Raw genomic sequence first — 21,076 nt, forward strand, 5'->3', positions numbered from 1 at the left:
AATCATATGTATTCAAGGCTTTAAGGTGCAAAGAGATAAAAACAAAAAGGAAAGCCCAACACCAACCTTGTGTAGTGGTAGAAAAAAAAAAAAAAGGTTTATTTTTATCAGTATGTTATAGCATTGGCATAATTTTGCATTTATATTTGCAAGATCTAGTGGTGAAGTAAAAGACACTCGAGTCAGACAAGCTTTGCTGTGTGCTCGCGGGACAGCAAACCTGTTCAGCTCTGGAGGTGGGCACCTGAAAGGCTTTCACACTGTTCTTTTGCCCTCCAGTAGCTCGGCCCGAATAACCTTTTTATATGTCTGGCATTCTCAGTTGTGAGAGTTAGAACATGGAGGAAGAGGCAGACTGCAGAAGGGTAAGGAGAAGAAACATGAACTGTCTAGATAATACTAAAGCAGAAGGCAAGAAAAAAAAATAATCTTCAAGAATCTTATCTACATATTCAGATATACCATTGATAGCTGTATTTTTTCATTTCCTGAAAAGGAGAATAAGGCTTTTGGATAGTGAAGTCTAGACTACTTGTGTGACTTTATGGGTTCTTTAAAAATAAACTTACCAAGAGTAAGATGTAAAAGGGAGGTGCATCATCATTACTAGAAAAATAAATCAGTTTTGTTGTTTCTTTTGAAAAAATAAATGACAACAAAATGTATTCAATATGAATGGTTCAGCTAATGGCTTTCCACGCCTCATTTATGACACACTCTTGTATAAAACTACTGAAATTATTGAAGTGCACAGTCCTGGAGGGACCAAGAGTTTTCTTTTAGTGAGTATTCTCATCCCTGGTTGATGAGTTTTTGTTCTCTAAGCAGCACAGAATTAGTATGTACGATATTTAAATTTACTTCAAAATATATTTCATTGATGCAATCACTTTATGTTTAGGTTGTAGATTGAACTATTACTGAATTGCATCCACCCGAAAAATCTGTTTCTTGTGAAATACAGAGTGGAAGGTACTCTCTATGAAAGCTGGAATATAACTGAACATTTCTAATTCCTTTATGGTTTACTACAATAACATCCATCCTATTTATGTCAGTTGACCCAAGGCAGTTAATAAGGCAATAATCAAACATTAAAGTTATTCCAAAAAAATTCCACACTAATGCAACATTGAAGTGTCCACTACTATGAAAGTACCAGAACTTTAATGTGACAGGACTGGGTATAATGAATTCCATGTTGCAGGCTCATTTGCTATTGCACAGCAGGTGCTGTGAGCCACTTTTAAGAATGAGTTATTTACATACAAAATTGATGTTGATAAAGTAGAATATAAGCTCTGTGCCGTGTGGGATTTTCACAGTTGTACACACTGCACATCAGCTTACATAAAAATTCTTGGCAAGGTTTGAGTGGCAAAATGTTAATTCCTTAGGTGTTCATTAAAATAACATTAATCATGAACTCTGATGTTCACGTTGATTTATTCTGAAACTTTATAATTAAAATTAATCAGATGCTATAATTAGATAGAGCAGGAAAATGGAATTTGGCCTTGTTACTTTATAATAGAACTATTAATTCACTTAAATGTTAGAGGGTTTTTTTGAGGAATTTAATGAACATCTGCTTTTAAATATGGATCGCACAGTTAAACTAGTATCTAATAAGAGGTTCGTGTGTGTTTTTCTGTGTTGAAAAGTGTTTTGCAATGCTTTGTGAGAAACAAGCTTCTTTTTTGTTTACTGTTGTGATGGACTTAAGAAAGCTGAAAAAAATATACTGCTTTCTGCTGAGCTGAATCTTGATTTTGTAATAAGAATGTCCCCAAGGGAACTCTGATAATTAAATCTACAGGGTTTCAGGTAATGTCTGTGCTTTAGCTGACTGGATGGATGTTATTCAAGCTCCCTGGAACTCATCAGTCTGTCATTATTAATTACATGATAATCATATTTCTGTGTCAAGAATAGAAGTGAAGAGTGTTATTATTACACTATTCTATCATGCATTTCTACTAGAAAGTTACTTTCTGCAGGACTTGTGAATGTTACAGATTTTAGTGGCTTCACAGAAGCTGTGTGTGCACATTCAGAGCGGAACTATTAAGACACCACATTTGGCTCAGTAAGTCCCGAGCTACAGATTGTTGGGGCCTGTTGGGGTGTCCTGGGGAAATGCTACTGTGTACTCACCTTGTTCTTTAGTTCTTCTGTGGGTTTCATCTTTCAGCTGCTGTTCAAGACAGGTTATTGAGTCTAGATGTACCTGTGATCTGACCTAATAAAGCCATTATTATATCAATTTACACATATATGTGCCTTTACTGGTAAGATTTGCCTTTAGGAAGCCCAGGCCCCTCAAACCCATGCAAAATCTTGAGCAAAGATCTTTCCCTCAAAAGAGGAGGATCAAGCTGAGGAATGTAAGTTGAACTCTTCTTTCTCCCCTGTTCAGCTGACTGTTTCTGCTGGACCAGCCGGGAACTGAATGCAGCTGCTGGCATTTGACACTACACATCATCCTGGCATTTGTTCACCTTGGAGTAGCAGCATTGCTAATAAAGCAATTTCCAGAATTTATTACAGTTCCATTGGTACTGGAATCCTGGGTTTATTTTTCTAGTCAGTGGTGTTGCCCTTGCATATTTATTTCCATTTATTTTGCCATTCACATTGTGGTTTTGGCACGATTTCTGCTCTCTTGTCCAGTCTGAGGATTAAAAATAACAGTAAGAGATAAAAAATGACTTGCGAGAGAAGGGGAGAAATGGAGTGACTGTCAGTAAAGCAAGCTAGTGCACAGCTTCTGAGGCTGCTACATGTTTTGTTTGCTGTATGTTGCCGAAAGAAGGCTGATATCTGCAGTGTACCTCTGAAACTGCCTATGTATTTTTTTGTTAGTGGTAGCTCTCAGATCCCTTGATTTAAGACAATGTAAAATGCCTTCTACTGCAAATTTTGATCAATTTTAAATTGTAACAGTCATTTTGGTGTTTATTTTTTCATATACTGTCTTGAGACATGCAGTAATTTGTCAGATGAATCATAAATCCTCTGATACACCTTCTTTTGATAGGACCTCCATTCTGATACTTGTACTCAATTTCCTAACAGGTGTTTCAGCCCTGGAAATTGCTGTACAAGCATGATCCACTGATGGATGGTGTGGATTGGTGCTTGTAGCGAGATTTATTTTTAATATCGTGTGGGGTTTTTTATTGATAGAGGTTATACTCTCTATCAGTTTGTATTTTGCAAGCATAATGAATTTGCCTGGCTTGTTCTTGATGGTGTTAACTGTGAGACTGAAACTGATTCTGTTGGCTTCCTCTGTTTCTGGTTTATGGATCTTATTGCAAAGGGAAATGATAAATGGAAGTGACCCTCTGTAAATAAATATTTGAACCCATAGGCTCAGCCTACTTTCTTGCTAACTTGTAGCTTGGAAGACTGGGGCTTGATTATGTGATACTTTTCTGGTTTGTCCATAACTAGAGCATTTACTCTTTATTTCTGTGCACTCCAAGTCAGTATATAGCTGGCAGTAATCCCTTGGAAAGCAACTATGTACACACTGACACAGGATGGTAAGAGTGAGTCCTTGCTTGGTTTAACCTCAATTTGTTTCATGAAACAGATTTTTTAGGGAAGGCACCTACCTGCCACCTAGTTTTCTTGAAGACATCCATCTCGTTGAGGATGGCAGATTTTTGGGTTGATGTAGTCCGTTGAAAAAATGGTATCCAGTTATATGTATGGCAAGGTATGTGTTGACACTCTGAATTTGGGGTGGGGATGTATTCATATTCCACCGCCACTTTGGGCCCCGGGCTGTTGTGTCTGAGCTCAGAGCCCTGGAGGGGCCGGGGGGGTTCCAGGGAACCTGGCACTCCCAGGGACACCTGCCGTGGGGGGACAGCAGAGCTGGGCGGTGCGGAGGCCCCACTGCCCAGGCCGTGCTCTGCCAGCCCTGCGCTGTTGAGATGTTGGTCTGGCAGGAGAGGTCCAAGACAAACTAGGTTCCTTCAGGTATGCTTCATTATCGAGGAAAAGGAACAAAAGGAGGAATGTTTGCATGTACATGAATATATACCCAGTTGTGCTTGTTTGACCAGATGTTTCAAAAAGATTCTGCGTCTCTTGGCATAAGAAAATATTTTGTCATGTTCCAAATTCATTAGAGTGTCTAACATTAGAAATGTTAATGTCAGACAGTTCTCTACAAAGTAGTGGTACATGGAGCCTTTAAACATTTGTGCATTTTGAGTAACTGCATCAGTGCCAGGATCGCATTCATGCACCATAAATATCTGAGGGTGGTGGGTCAAGGTAAAGAATAGGAAAGGTAGAGTAAGAATAACTGAAATAAAGGTGATATTTCATCCCAACAGCTCAGTTCTTCTACTAGACCCAGAATGCCTAAACATTAAGCCTTAAAACCAACTTTGAAACGAAGCAGTTAACTTCTTCCTGCAGTACAAAAGTCACTCAAGTCCAGAATGACACCTGCATTTTTGTTTCCATTTTATAATTACCAAAATGTGTTTTCAAACTGTGCATAGTAAAATTCCAGCACTGTAGAAGATGGCCAGAAATTCAGGAACCCGTGAAGTAAGGAAATAAGAAACTGAAGTGTAGATGTTTTAAGATGAGTCTTAAAAACAAGTAATGTTTTGAATAGCAAATAATTTATGCAAAATATGTTACAAAATCTAAGATGCTAAATAAATAACCGATACAATGTATTCTGTTTTGACACTTCGTTTCCACTTAAGAGCTAGTGAATGCAGATTCATTTGTTAACAATATTTTGAAGCTACTTTTCATTATATTTGCTTTATATTTTGTACAAACAGTTGAACTGTAATGTTAAATTTGTTTTCTGCTTTGAAGCTACAGGAAAATATGGTGGGATAAACATTCAGAAAAATAGATTTGTGGTTATATAATTTCTCTTTATTATAAAAAGGTTGCTTCACCATATGAAACTTTTTTCTCCTATATTTTGGAAGGCTTGTGTTCCCTTGTATGTTTTACTGAGTCAGCATGATATAATGTGTTTCTAATTTCTGTAATCTTTTATGATTACAACATGAGGGTAGTATTATAAAAGTTATTCTCATACAGTATAGAGAAGTCTCAAAGATTTAAAACCAAAGAATGGGATATACGAATGCTTCAATCCAGATATTAAATGGTAGACAAATAAGCAATTTAGTAATTGTTAGAGAATTAATACTACTTTTTTTTTTTTCTTTTTTATTTAGAGGTTGTTTTTTTTTCTTTTTCTTAGCTCAATGTATCATAATGTTAAAGGACTGTTTTACCATTTGGTCCAAATTACTGTATTTTTCAGCAAAGTAGAAGTTTCTTACTTTTGAGTAACATTTTACATTCTAGAAGTAGTTTAACTAGAAGGACTTGTTTGTGTTGCCACTTCTGTCAGCAGCTTTGACAGAAGTAGGTTTGGGGCCCATTTGTCTTTAAGTAGAAATACAGATGCCTGATTCGGCAGGTTATCCCTTCATGGCCGCTCTTCCAAAGACAGCTGCCTGGGGAAGTCTCCTGCCCACATTGTCTTGCGGAACAGCTCGACTTTACAAAACATCAGCAGTGTTGGCTGACAGTTTCATACGTTACCTTTGTCGTTAAAATATATCTGTTTATCATTACATCTTTTCTGATTTAGAAATCAGGCTGTATTTCGAGGCCACATGTAAGTTTGAGGAGAACTGTTACATTTGTTTAGATTTACATTTACAAGAAAACTTGGCTAGGTATTTCAAGATTTTCTTAGAAGTCTGAATAGTTAAACCCTCCTTTTGATTAATGCATTACTTCTGGAACCAGTAGATAAAATTCTACACATTAAACATGGTAAAAACAGTGCTTATTCTGCAAAGGACAGAATTTTAGATTAAAGTTTTCTGGGCACAAAAGCAGTAACAAAATGATCCCTACAAAACAAAGTAACTTAATAACACAAGAGAGAACTTTTGTTAATTTGAAACTTTAGAAACTGAAACTTGTAAGATGTAATTAAATTATGGTACTGTACATACCAGCTGTTCTTGGTAATTGAAACTTTACAATATGAAAAATACATTACATCTGTACAGTTTATACAGGTAGGTAGGATGAGTTTTGAAAAAGTTTCACTTTAAGGGTCATACTCTGAAGTCAAAAAAATACTGCACAACTTAACTAGTTACAAATTGTAGACTTGAAACAATTAATCTTTGTGATTCATTTTTAATTTGAACAGGGATCCTAGAATCCATAATATTATGTCTTCTCACTTCTCTCCACAATGTTACATAGAATTTGGTTGCAGCCTCTGCTACAGGAAAACAAACAAACAAACAAAAACCAAGAGAAAACCCCAAGAGTTAAGCCAGCTGCTGACTGTGTTCCTTGATTCGTGCTACTGTTGTGATTGTGCTCAGATCCAGATCGGTCTCTAGGTGTGTTTCCACTGTTTCTTCCTGGGTTTTGGAGTCATAGGGCTTGTGAGCAAGCAGTTCATGATGTACTCCACAGTAACTTATCGTGGGCTGATCATAGGCAAGAAATGTTGACACATTCATAGACAATGGGATCTGGGGGAAAAACAAAGATGAAAACCAGCCAGTTACTAAAAGACATAATAAAATTTTACTTGCCTGAATTTGATGTTGAAGAAACAGATTGTCTAAAAACATTGCCTAATGCCAAATATAGTGCTGCGTTTAAAAAAAAATCTCTTCCTTCTCTCTATCCCTCTATCCCCTCCACCCAACACATGGTCTTTACTTCAGGGTGTTTTAAACCTGACCACTAGCACCTTTGATCTCGCGGCCCAGGGCTAGATGTGTGCTTGAATGTATTTGTGAGGATTAAGATGTGATTGAACTCAAATTATCTTCAGAATGTAATTAGCCTCTGCTAAAATTAGTCATTGGGGAGGAGAAAGACAAATTACTCAATTGAACATATATGGAACATTTAAAATGAAATGGCTTTTCAAGTTAAAGAGTGGTTAGTGGATCTTGCTTGAATATATCAGTAGGTGTGATACCTTTGGTCTGCTGGGAAATACCCATGACGCATTTCCTATTACTTATAGCGTAAACATCAGTTTGAATCTAGTGACTTTCAGTAAATACTGGACCATGGTAGGTGACAGCTTCAGCCATTCTTATGCTGTGGTAGCTTGGGAAGCTTCACTACTGCAGGTTTAATTGAAATGCTTTAGGATGAAAAGTTATTAATTTTTTAAAATTATCTTCTTGGGGATTTTGAACACACTTCAGCATAGAATTGTTTACTATACACTGTAGAATCAGAGATGAAATTAATACAGATTTTGAATTGTATGTATTTATACTACTAGATTTATTTATATATATAAGAGAATCAAAGGACGAAAAGGATGACTCTGTTGTAATGGCTGTGAGTCACTCGTTAAAATATTTAAAATTCAAATTTCCAGTCCATTATAAAACTGAAGAGAACAACTTTTACTTGTGACTTTTATTGTTCTCTTGCTGTTATTTTGAAGACTGAAATGTAATAAAACCAAGTATGAAGACATGAAATAATACAAAACTGGTTCTCATTAGCACAACCGGTTGATGCATTTGGATGTCCCACCTGTCCCTCTACACACTCACAACAGCATGTTGGAAGTCCCATTATAAACACTGCTCACATGCCATGCAAATTATGGAAATAGACTGAAAAATAGAAGGAAATGGATGTCCTTCTTTTCCTATATATGAGACATCAATAGCTCATGAAGAGCTAAATAATATTCAGCTTAGGAGATGGACATATGTAGCATATAATCTGATCACACTGTCTGAGTCAAAAGAATGTCAGTTAAACCTGTGACAAAACTGGATCTTCACAGGATAGAATCAGAAAACCAGTGGGATGTCCTGCCTCTGGTATTTTAAAGATCTAAGGTTAAAGACACCATACTGTATCATAGATGTCTGGAGATCTGTATCTCTTCATTTACATACATTCATGAACTCACTCTGCATTTCATGTAACCACCTTGGATATTTGGATAGTGTGGTGGTTTGTTTGTGTTGTATGGTTTCTTGTTTTGTTTTGTTTTGTTTTTTCCTTCCTCATGATGAAACATTGGATGAACACCTCAGGCTTTCTTGAAACAGTGAAAAGCCTTTACCCAGGGAAGATCTCTGTCGTTTTAAATGCATGTAATAAGAAGAAATGCTCAACATTTTTCTCCCTTAGTACACACTTACAGTTTCTTTTTTTAAATTATTGAACATTGAATGGTGTCACTGTGGGCATGGATTATTCTTGGAGGCTGCAAAGCAATGAACATGTCCTGTCTCCTGTAGCTTTGCTCCCGTGACAGAGGAAAGGCTGCAGTGCTGTGCTATGTCCTCATCTTTCCTGTGATCACACCCAGAACCCTGCCTCCAGGTGATCTCCTCTAGTCGCAGTTTGAATACAGCCAACACGGTCCTGTACACAGGACTGATCCCCTCCTTCCCAGGTTGATTGTGCCTTCAGTTCCCATGGTACCACAGGGTAAACCCAGCTCTGGTCCTCTTTGTACCTAACCTAAAGACTGCCATGAATTCTGGAGATGGGAGGTAAGCAAAACTACTTCATCTCCCTTCATGTTCTGTTGTACCAGACCTAAGTGCCTGAGATATATAGAGAATTTCTTGCTGAATGAACTATCTTAGGCATGCGATGTCCCAAAGAGCGTACAAGAAGGAGAAGTCATGGAAAGGCTCTGACTCTACAGGGAGTCATGTAGATGTGCTGGTACTTACTTTTTCTCTGCCCACTCTGTTAATTTAGTTGTGTTTGCAGTGCCCTTTTTTACAGGGGCAAAGGGTGGTGAATGGCTAGAATCACTCATGCCTATCCACAATTCCGTGGAAACCAGACAAGATGTTATGCAGTCTAGCTTCAGATGGGCTGTTGCCCACATTTGGGTTGAAATAGTCAATGAAGAGAAGTTTGGTACTGCATCTATCAAAACAGAAGATATGAGTTGACATGCTTCGCAAAAATTGAAATCTGTCTCTGTATGTTTGTCAGAAGAGCTGAGGCTTGCACACATCTTTGAAAAAGGTTTGTTATAACTTTGTTGGACTGGAAAAAGTGTGTGTGTTATGAACTTAATACCTGGTTGTATTCTCAGTAGCCTTTTTTTCATATATTTTTCATGTAATGTGTGTGAATTTCTGACATTTCGTCATATTCTGGTTTTAGCAACAACAGGATAGAAAGCAAAAGCAAGGAAAGAAACACTTCATTTCAGAACTGTAGTCAGAAACAAGCTGATAGTTTCTTCTGACCTACTCCTTTTTATTATTGCATCTTTTTTCCTTCCTTAAGTGTGTCCCCTTCTATGTCTCTTTCCTAGAATGGTCAAGATGTGACCACCTGCCATATTTCTTTTTAGTGTGAGTATTGGCAGAAGGAGCCTTCTTGGTCACTGCTGTTCATACTGCAGCTCATTTGTGTAACCCTCAGGTGAAGCTGCTGCCACCCACTACTTTGTTGCTGTCTGGGTGTGCTGGGTCACTAAGGGCTCCTCTGGTATAGCCCTGGAACAGAGATGGTAATTAAACAAGGAACATCCCTGTTTGTATTTCCTAATTTGCATTTTTCCTTCTGATAGTGGGGTGTGTCTCAGTAGAAGTTCTATCCTGTTCTTTGTACTTTAAGTATGGTACAATAAGTAGTATGGTACAATAAGTAGTACCATAGCGTTGGTAATGATAGCTCTCATGTCTTTGACACAATTCTGGAGTAAAAACCACTGCATTGTTTATTTACAAGTCATGTGAACTTCAGATTGTTTGGAGTTTGGGTTCAGATAAGCATCCAAAAAGCCTCAGCTTCTATCAGATTTGCAGTTCAGAAGCTTTAAAATGGTAATTACTATTCAAGGAAGCATCTGTTCTGCAAGCTGAATTTCATTGCATAGCATTAAATTTCTGTACAGTGTGTACGGGGTAGAGAGAAGTTCCAGCAACCCCGTATCTTTTTAGTAAGGAAGTCTAAACTACGAGAAATGTTTTACATAGAAAATTTAGCTAAAAGGTTGTATTCACAAAGATGTATAGCAGACCAGGATTTTTTTTTAAATAATTCTGTTCTGTCATGACAAGAATTTAATCAATGTTTGAGATGTTGATGTTTTCACATTTCTGTTTTGATCCTCACTGGCTTTTGAAAAGTTTCCACAGATTAAAAAGGGAGGTTTTCTTGAGAATTTGGTTCTGGCTTCTCTCTAGCAATTACAGAGATCTGTAGGAAATAGGTTATTTTATCCAGACTGCAGAAGTATATTGACTACTAAACAGATGTGAACTGATCGGGGGGGAGCTCGACTTGCTACAGATGAATATCCTGGCAGTCAGTGAAGACAGGAAAGACTCTAGCAAAGGCGTACGGCATTTCTTAAGCTTCTGGTGGTGTGACTGTGTTCTTATCTGATTGCCTGACTGTGGGTTGGCTTTCAGAAGAAACAGAATTGCATTTTTTTCTGAATTTATTGTGTTTAGAATTAGAGGCAATATTTTCAGCCTAAGGATTTTGGTGTTTTGTTAAATTTAATGGACATGGGGTGGGCAAACCTCCTGGGGGGGATTTCAAGAATCCTGGAGATGAAAACTTGGAAAGTAAAGATATAGCCACAGATCTGGGGTGGCTTCAGAATGTAGGCATGGGAAAATATGATAGGACCAAGGTAATTATCCATGGAGACAGCAGAGATAAGGAGCTGAAAAACAGAATATCGTGAACAGAAGGGATGAAAATAAGTATATTGGGTTGAACACTGAAACAGGAGAATGAAATGGGCTGAAGGATGGAAGCAATAGAATAGATGGAGTTGTGATATATCATTCTGAAAATGTACAGAAAATGCATAATATAACATAATAGGAATGTCATTACAACATGTGAATATAATATATCAGCATGTGGTTAACATATGAGAATTAAATCTATTTTATACAGAAGTCAGTGGGATTTTGTTATTGTCTTCAGTAAAAAAGGAACAAGCCCTTGTAATATATACCAGGGAAACATAAAGGTTTTATTGGTAGGAATCAAAATTAAATGCTTTATTCATGACCACTGTAAAGAATCATGTTATTTCGAATGAACTTCAAGACAAACCTGATACTTCAACATCCATTATTTCGTCTTTGTGATGTGTTTGCCATGTTATTTAAATTTATTGGAGGTTAAATTTTGAATAGTACTATTTTTGAATCCTTATGCATGTAAAACAGAAAAAGGCTTAGAAGGAATAAAATACCTTGGTTTTATCAGGTAGAGAATACATTAGAATAAATTATAATTAATGTATTTAAGAAATCTTATCTAAATTGTCTCTTTCATGAATCTTAACAACCTGATTTGGAGTTTGAATTACAAGTGAAGGCAGTTTCTGTCTTCATTTGTGAACACTCTGAATTTCTAGTTGCTTTTCTGTTTCCTATACCTGTGAACCTCACCACTGAGTGTTGTTCCTCCATAGGTGCCCTTTTGTTTGCAGATGCAACATCGCAGGGCATTGTAATGCCTGTCCCAAATTCTACCACAGACCTTTCAGAACATTTGACCCTGTTTTCTGTGTCCTGGTTTTCTCTCAAGAGGAACTGATTTTCCCTGATAGGGCTATATTAACTTGGTTATTTCTTTGTCTTTTGTTGCTGTAAGATGCAGAAAAAATGCTATGTAAGAGTGTAATCCAAATAGTTTCATTCCAGTGCTGCTGGACTACAGCAGTTCTGTGAATTTTTGGACTTGTGTTAGAAATGACTTCTTGTGCTGAATGGAAAAAAAGTTGAATATCCACCCCAGGCACAGTGTAGTACCCTGGCAGATACTCTGCTCCTTAGGGGTTCCTGTTTGCTTCCAGTAACCTAGGTAGGCCTTGCGATATTTGAAGTTCTTTGCAGGGCTCTGGCTTATTGATGAAGTTGCACAAGAATTACCTGGACACTCATTTAAGCTTCTTAACTGGCTTCTTCTTGAAGCTGAGTCCCTGTTCTTCATGGAGTCTGAGGATAGGACTGCAGCAACATGGTTTGTACATTTGCCTACATCTCCTGTCCCTGCACCCCTATGTTTAAACCCTCTCTGTGGTTTAGGCAGGTCTTGCCTGTTGTTAACAAGTCCCTTATTTTCTCTCTTAAGTAACATGTCCAATGGCTTTCTGTGAAAGCCCTTAAGCTGTTTGGTAGGTACAGTTGTGAAAAGAAAGTACCTATTTGGTTATTATCTCATCCCATTTTTTTCATTGTCTGCTGCTTTGAGCATGTGTTTACTTAAAAGTATTGTCCAATGAGATAAGGGAGATAATTAAACTCAAGCTTCTGTTAAAGAAATACATAAATCTGTTATAGCCAATTTGTGGCAGTCATGGACTTACAGTTCAGATCCTCCTGGCTCCTCTACCAAAATGTAACTCAGCCATGGAACTAAGATTACCAGAAGTTACTTCTTGATGGTGGTGGTGGTGGTATTGGCATACCATGTCAGGTGGCCATAGTCAGGCTATGAGTACCTCAGATTTAACTGTGATCCCTTTAAAGTACTGAAAATAGATGACTACAAAAACTGCTAGTCACTTGTAAAGATCTTAGTTTTCTGTTAGTCTGAACTTTTAGGTGGTTGTTCTTAAAAAAACTTGTTTCTGTGTATTTCAACTTTTCAAAGTCCAAATCCTAAAGGCCTGAGAAAGGGCAGTATGTTATTAGATCAGCTGGTCAGAACTTTGCAATGAAATGTCACAAGGCATTGGTATAACATCGCTCGGCTTTCGTGGCGAGAGGGAAGAGTTGTGCAAGTGAAACAATGCAAAGGGAAGGATGTTTTCAAGCTTTTTCTGCTTCTCTCAAAATTCATCTCTACTCCCTTCAGACTGTAATGAAAAGCCTACCAAAAATGTAAGCAGTAACAATAGCTTTCATGGAATAGCAAAATTTTTCTTCATGCGAATACTAGGTTAATGCCTCTTGGTGAGGGAGAGTTGTGTTTCATGTTCAAAGGGCGCAACTGTCCAGATGCTGTACATGATTTGAACAAGAAAATATCTGTTGCTCAAGAACGCTTGCTTTTCTTCTGCTCTGATTTTCCTTCTCTGCAATAAATCTGGGCAATAAAGTACAGCAGTGATATGTTTCATGTGCTCTGCTTGGGTTTGGTAATTTTGCTATTTCAACATGTTAATCTCTGGTTACCTAAATTGGGCTCCCACCTTGTGAGAAATAATGCAACTGAAATCAAACATATATTACTCTGCTTCTGTTTGGTACCCGATCTCTGCCGTGTTAGACTAAATGTGTCATTAACTATGTTCTTATCAGAGAAAGACAACAGTGAGGAAGCAAAGGACAGATGAGAGGTCTGCATCACATCCGTATTTTGAGCTTTTTAAACCATCAATTCAGTTGCACTGAACGTCAGGACCAGTTGTCTCCATGGCAATGCAAGAAACGTTACTTCAAAGCTTCTATTGAAGTAGCTGCTGCTTCTAGACTTTACTTGTTCTAGTGGCTGAATACTCTGTGTTTGTATTGATACCAAAAAAGAAAAAGCTTTAGTAAATGCATTATCAGAATTACAGTCCATCAGTGAAAGTATTCTTATCTGTTTGGTATTTAATGTGAATTTTAAGTAATTTATGATACAGCGTATTCCCTCGAAGAGGAAAGTAGTATTAAAAAGTAAAAATCACCTCTAAAAACAAAGACAAGTGCTTTTGAACCTTTGTGCTGAGTGTTGGACTTGCAAACAGTATAAGCTGATTTTTTTCTGGGGATTGGGAGATGGTACAGAGAGAATTCAACCACTGTTGGGTTCTTCAAGGAACCCAAGTTGCATCACTATATGTTTGCTGTCTTAATTTTACAGTAGAAGGATTTGTTAAAAAAATTCAGTAATTGAATATGCAGTTGAATATACTAGTTGAAACAGCAGCCTTTACCTCTATTTGAAATGCCAGAGTGAACAGCTGCTAACAGCTGCTACAAGAATATCACCCCTTTCTTCTTATGTTTTAAAAAGTAGAAGATGAAGAAGAGGAGGAAGTGGAACTAAAAAGGTTTTATTTTTCATTCCGATTCAGTTCATTTGGGTTCTGACTAAGGAACAGTGAGCTGTGATTTCCTACTTGCTGGACATTTTGCCTTGCATGTTATTAGTTTTCTCAGAATTCAAACAGGTTGACATTCGCTTAACATCCTTCCTTCCTGCAAAGGACGTAACATTTGTGGGATGAGAACAACTTGTGACTTGATAAGCTTTAATTGCTTGCTTGGCTTTGAAAGCAGTATGTATTGCAATTTATTTTAGACATTCATGTTGGCTATTAATGTTAAAAAAATGAACAAGTTATACTATTCCGCCTGACAAGGTAGATATCTGCCCTGCCCTTTTTGACCTTCTGATTTTCGGGGGCGAAGGAGGGGAATCGGTCTGGGATTCTTTTTTTTTTTTTAATCTACTTTTTTATTTAACAGCCTGGAGTTTTTGAATACATTTTTGAATATATTTTAAATATCAGTCCTTCAAGTTCTAATGTAGTCAATTGAATTAGGGAAGTAGATATGAGAGTGTATGATTCTGAGTAAAAATTTGTCCTTTCAGTTGATGCATTGTATGAAATATGCTTCATAATATTTAAAAATGAAGTGTACGTAGCCCTTAAGTATTTCTAAAAATGTGATTACAATTAGATCCCTATCTCTTGAGCACTAACCTATATTTTTCATTTGTATACCAAACTTGGTGTTTATTGAGATGCTCTGAAGGAGTAATTACTGAAATATCATTTTAAAAAGACAACGCTGAACTTTGCGGGACTAAAAGTAAATCAACACAGATAGAGCTTTGATTTTAGATGCTGGATAAATGATGGATTCAATTCAAAGTATTATGTAGCAAGCATTTGTTGAATATATACAAAAATGGCTATTTTTGTCTTAGTAAAGTTTGTTGCAGCTTGGAGAACCTGACTGCATCTTAGTTATATTTCATTGTTTAACATAAATAGATAATCTTATAATATGAAAAATTTGCATGAAGCAAAAGCACATGCAAAAAGACACCTTTGAGAAGTAAACCATGTGTTTGTAGAGGTGCCTCAGAGAGAACATGTTAATAAGCCACACATATGTAGGTAGGGGTGTGTGTGTTGTGTACACACACTTGTAAGTCTTGTGGACAGACCCTGCCACAGCTCCTACCCTTCTCCCCTGAAGGTTTTACAGTACGGACAAGGAATCTAGACTTTATTTGGTATGTTGAAGGAAAGGGAGCTGAATGAAAGGGACCAGTGAGATTAGTTTGATTTCTATTATAAATTTGTTTCATATTTAAGGGAGGTCTATTTCCCTTAAAAAAAACAAAACAACAAAACACACAAAACAAACAAAAAACCTCACAATGAACAAACAAGAACAAAGACAACCCCACAAACTATTGTATCATTAAGTTGAGGAAACAATGTATTGCAGTTAAGTTTAGAAAAACTTGTCCAAGCCAGGCCTAGCTAAACACTCAAATGCCTTGTTTAGTTAAATTCCTGAGGGCCTGGTCATGCAGGATGTCTTGCAGAAACCAAAGGGAAGGCTTTTTGTATAGGAAAGCTCTGTGGAAGGTAAGGTCTGTGTCTGAGATGCTGAGGTATTCCTGTTAATGAGCAAAAATCACTGAAGAGTGGCTGTATCCAATATCGAATCAGTTACGCCACAGACTGCCGTTATTTTTACAGATTTTCATTAAGCGTGATTGTTTTGGTTGATTGTTTTGAACTTTTTAGCCCATCATAGGGCCATAAGTAGGTTTTTTTGAGGACTCTATTTCTCAAAGGTTAGATTCTCTTATATTGGATAGGCTTGTGTAGAGTGTGATTAATATGATCTTATTTTCTTTATCCTTCTGTAATTATTTTAATGTAACAAGCAATGTTAATATCCCCTAAGTGCTATAACAGGCAATCTCATTACTTTTCATCAGGCTTGTTTACAGAGAAATAAACCAGCAGGAAATAAATAACACTGAATAAATGAGAAGTTGAAGTATTACCTACTCTTAGTATTCAGAACCATGAGTCAGACTCTGAAGAAGTCATGAGCCCACTTTAAGGAAAGGAGGGTGTTTTTGTTGAAATAATATTTAATTTCTTGTTTACTTTTTGATGTCTGAGCAGTTGGGCAATATGACACAGCTTTTTTATCTAACTATGATGATTAGGTTCTAACTGTAGTAACAGCTGAAGTTCTTAAAGCTCCACTTGATAATATGGTTGATACAGCTGGCTTCCTTTTTCCACTTTGCCCTTTCTCTCGCTGTTATCTCCCTAATGTTAACCTCTTCTTTCTAACTTGTCTGGTTCTATTGTTTTCCCTCTATTTCTGTCTTTAAGAAGAAGCATCCTTCTAATTCTTAACCCTATTGATCAATTGTATAGCCTTTCCATCTTCCAGTTATATTTTAATTGTCTGCCATTAGTCTGTTATCTCATTCACCTTTGCTTTTCTTTGTACTATACTGATCTCTTTGACTATTTTTTGGTAGGGTGCCGTTTCCTCAAGTGTTACATCCCCAAATAAGCTTTCTTGACTCCAGGAAAGGGGACAGGAATGCCTGGTGGTGCTGAGCCAAACACTGAAACCACCCACAGCAGTTTTACATTTTGAGCATTACCTTTCAAAGAGTTCTGCTGCTGAATGGGCTGTGATTGTGGGTTTCTGAGTGCCCAAAGTCCCATCCTGCCAACTGTTGTGTGCAGTTGTGACTAACCTACTAGAATGAGCTGGTGAGACATCCATGTCATTAACCTAGTGTGTGTATGAATTGGAGTTGTACCGTCCAACAGATGCCAGGGCTAAAAGATTTATAGATCTGAATGGAAAAGAACTTGCTCTCTGAGAGCAAGAAGGCAGCCTTATTTACTAGTTTGACTTTTCTCTCTCAAAATTTTGTGTGTATAAAACAGAGTTGAAGACAAACTTGCTGTGTTCCATTTGAATTCTACATTACTGGGAGCTTGAGATTAAACTGGGGTACCCATCTAAAAAATGCAAAACCCAGCAGCTGAAACCTGATGCTTTCTGTCCTCCTGACATTTCTGGAGAAGAGGTTTTCCAGACACATCTGTAGCTGACAGAATCCTGCCCACAGTGTTCTTGCAACTGAAAAGTCATCACATACTCAGCGCCATGGATGTGCTGGTAGATCCCTTCATGCAGATGCCACCATACTTAGTTTTATTAACTTAGCTTGTGTTGTTCCAGGTGTTCTTCAGCTGGGGGCAGTCTGCACTTAGTTCTGAGGAGTGTGATTGCTGTTGCAGCACTCTCAGATGGCTGTCAGTAATGTTGAGGCATTCGATGGTCAGTGGTATGTTATGACATCAGGAATATTCCTGTGTAATGAAATCTCAAGTCCCAGGATCCTTATGAAGTGGTAAGAAAGGTTTAAAAAAAACACCAATAAATCCCCCCACCTCAACGTCACCGTACCCTTCTCTGATACCTCCTTGTGCTGCTGCATTATTTTCTGCGGCAATGCTGCTCAATACCTGAGGCTGACCAAAGCTTACCTGGTTATATATGGGGTGTGTGGATTCATTTAAATGTATATCATGAAAATGGGTTAAGTGTGTCGGGTTTTTTATTTCATTCTCAAATGTGTTGCAGTATAAATTCCTCTTTTAAAATTTAAACCAGTTTCCATGGAGTGGTGTCCTCTTGTGCATAGTGTTCTCTAACAAATTAATAAGTAAAATTAAAAAATCTAACATTCATAGCTTGTATCAGCTTATAATATGAATAATATTATTTCAGCAACTAATCCAGACATACCTGTCAGAGATGGAATACCTATACTAAGACGACTTTAATCCATTTGCTGATTTTTATGGTCCCAAAGTCCCTTGAAGTACCTGACTCAAATCCAAATGTGCTCCACATGCCGAGCTTTGCATGTAGATTTGTAAATTAGTTGGAAGGCGTAGATAGATTCCCTTGTGGCTCAGTCATTTGTTGAAGCTTAAATGGTTTGTATATTGTAGGAAGTGTTGTTTTTTTAAAAATTTATTTTGCTCTCTGTAATGCATGTGTTCTCTTTGAAAACTTAATACATGTCACGTGGAATTTCAGGTATTCTGCTCCTATCCTTCCTTTCTTGTTCCCTCTCCCCACCAAGCTGATAAAAGTCTGGGGTTTGTTTCTGTTGTCATTGCTCTGCAGTTGGCTTCACTGGCTGAAGGAGCCAGAACCAGAAGGTCTCAGCTTGGCTGGAGGCCAGTTGGTGCTGTCAGCGTTAACGGGCAGCTCTGTGTCCTACTGGTGTGCGATGGGGGAACCCAGGTTCGGGGGTAGCTTGGGGGTACAGCCACAAAACAAGAGGGGGGGACTAGGAGTCCTTGTTCTGTGAGGTGGGTTTGTGTTGCTCAAAGATCACAAGTGAGGAGTGGAAAGAATTGGATCATCATTTATCTATTCAAAGAATAAATAAAATAGACAAAATATCAAGTTTTCATATAGTTACAATTGCACTTTAGTTAAAAACTAGCATATTCCTCTTTTTGAAATATTGGAACAAGGGCATTTTCACATATCTTAAAAAACACCTTTTGAATGAGGCCAAAATACTAGTGCAGTTTTGGCAGAGGCTCCTCCGGAATGAAGTTCTCTTGCTTTGTTAGTGGTATGAGAATTGACATGTTCACCCAGAGAGAAGGGACTTCCTGAAGTATATTAGGAGAAAAAACTGAAAACATAGAAGAATTTAAACAAAAGATCAATTTTCTAACTAGAAACTTAAAAATTAATAGAGATTAATGCATCTAAAAAAAAAAAAAAAAGAAAAAGTTTAATGTTCAAATAAAATACTGCTTTAACAGGCCCAGTTCTTGGAATTTACCATGCAATGGCAGTGTTTTGTTTATTTCTACAAAATAATGTAATTTCATAAAACTCATCTGAGTGAATTATTTCTGATTACATTAGTGAATAAGCGCTGTGTACTTATTTAAGTAAATTAAAAAAGATCTTTGTTTAAAATGGAATGAAATTATAACAGAAGGCTGATACCAGATGCAGCTTGAAAAGCAAGAAGAGGGGTTAATATAATTTACATATCTCATGGACGGGGAACATGGGATATATGGTTCTTTCAGTTCTCAGGGAAGGTTCTTAATAAGTTTGTGTGTTCTGAAGAGAACATGAAGAGATAGGCAAACGATGTTTCTCTTCGGAACATGCAAACTGAGATGTTAAATGGTATTTGTAAAAGCCCACAAATGTGGCAGGAGTCCAGCATGAGTTTAAAGGAACACACCAAATAGGTGATAGATAAGCAGCACTTCTACCAGGTCTGGCCTGGAGGAATAGAATGGAGCCTGCATATTTTTGGAACAAGTGAAAATATTGCAGAAAATGTCATTAATGTATTCAATTTATGTAATTCTATATGGAAACTTCCATAGAATTTACAAGAGAAGATGATTGTCTGTTCGGATGGCTTACTTGCTGTTAGGACAAGTGAGAAAAAAGTGTGGAAAACAAAACAAGAAGGAGGCAGCTGTGCTGGTAATGAAGGACATTACCCTCTATATTTGACAAATACGAAGATGACATGTGAGCCATCCATATTAATTGGTGTGTCCCTGCTAAAGATAATAAAATAGTGCAGCTTTTCCAAATGTTGAGACATGTGGATTCTGAAGCCCCGTCTGCACTGGCTCTATGGAGCTCCAGCTGAACTTCCACTTAGATGGAAATTCCAGAAGAGGAGAGATTTTGGATACACAATGAATTAGGATGAAAAATAATTAAGGACTTTTGAAGTTTTTCACAGCACTGAAGCATTTTTATTTTGAATACGAGTATTTTGTTCTAACTGGTTTTGTTGCACGCTGTATTAATAAATAAGGTTGCAGCAATATGAATTGTCAAAATTGATTTTTTTGAAGTTAAAAAATGACAACACTGTATTAAAATCATAATGAGAACATTTTGGTCTAAACCAAATGTTCCGGAAATTTTAGTGAAATATTTTGGATATCTGTTCCTTTTTTTTTTTTTTAAAAAAGATGATATTAAACACATTACATTAATAAGAATTTTCTGAAAGAAAAATCGATCCATCCATGTGTTTTTGATGATTTCTGAGTATCTTGAGACTAATTCCAAGGGTCAGTTCATTTGCTGAGACCAGATCATGCCATTAGCATGATGGTGTTTGCAAAGTACTATCACATCTCATCTGAGACATCAGATTCAGATAAAAAAGGCAATCTAGCAACAATAGATTGAGTTACTAATAGCAGTAATGCAATGCTTAGTGACTGTTACTAATTAAAGGACTGAATTAAGTTGTCATGAAATAATATAATCACTATGTCAGTTCTTCTTTGTCATCTGACTGCTTGAGCAAACCATCGTCTGGTGTATGTTATCCACCAATATGTGCCATGGATCCACTTTTTGTTCCTTAGGCATCTCTGGGTTCTCTCTTTTCGAGTATAGCGATAAAAATAGGTGCGGACTTTGACTCGTCTCGTATGAATGGCTCTGATGCCACCTATTCTATGTAGTATTAGGAGTTTTAAGGCAATAGGTGTTATGAGTAAAGTGGCTTTATGTAATCAGAAATTTCTGTTTATTAGCCGTAAAGAAACAAAAAGGTCCATTAGTATTTGTCACTTTTTTGGAGTGGTGTTCTCTTGCATGGGATTGCTGACAATAGAACAGTAACAGCTTACTTGGATTTGCTTGGCTTTGATTCACAGCTCAGGTAGCGTTTTGTCAGCGAAGGAAGGATTTTCCCCCATTTGGTTAGCCACCGTGGAGTGCTTTTGTGGTTCTACAGTCCCAGGCAATACGAGATCACCTGTGAAAAACTGCTTTTGAGTTAGAGGATGCTGGCATGCACTTGAACCTTTTCCTGTGAAAGTACTGTGTGTTCAAAGTCGTGTTTATGGGTCTGGTTTTATAAGTCATGTGGCAGATTCAAGGCCTTATTGAGAGAAGGATGTACAAGCTTAAATGGCACTTCAGTGGATGCTAATGCTCGTGAACCAGAGACGGCAACCCCAAGTTGTCTT

The 21,076-nt window shown here is 37.3% G+C and overlaps 2 protein-coding genes across 8 annotated transcripts in view; one reads left to right on the forward strand and one right to left on the reverse strand.

The window, feature by feature from the left end:
- CTNNA3 (catenin alpha 3) overlaps positions 1-21,076 on the forward strand; it is a 450,315-nt gene that overhangs the window by 138,921 nt on the left and 290,318 nt on the right. The window lies entirely within an intron of this gene.
- LRRTM3 (leucine rich repeat transmembrane neuronal 3) overlaps positions 4,899-21,076 on the reverse strand; it is an 81,976-nt gene continuing 65,798 nt past the window's right edge. For both annotated transcript variants that reach the window (XM_065844056.2, XM_065844055.2), the window contains one exon: positions 4,899-6,563. In XM_065844056.2, coding sequence (XP_065700128.1) covers positions 6,354-6,563 — 210 coding nt within the window. In that variant the 3' untranslated portion in view covers positions 4,899-6,353. The remainder of the gene's footprint in view (positions 6,564-21,076) is intronic.

This window comes from Patagioenas fasciata, chromosome 8, assembly GCF_037038585.1.
Source record: "Patagioenas fasciata isolate bPatFas1 chromosome 8, bPatFas1.hap1, whole genome shotgun sequence".
NCBI lineage: Eukaryota > Metazoa > Chordata > Aves > Columbiformes > Columbidae > Patagioenas > Patagioenas fasciata.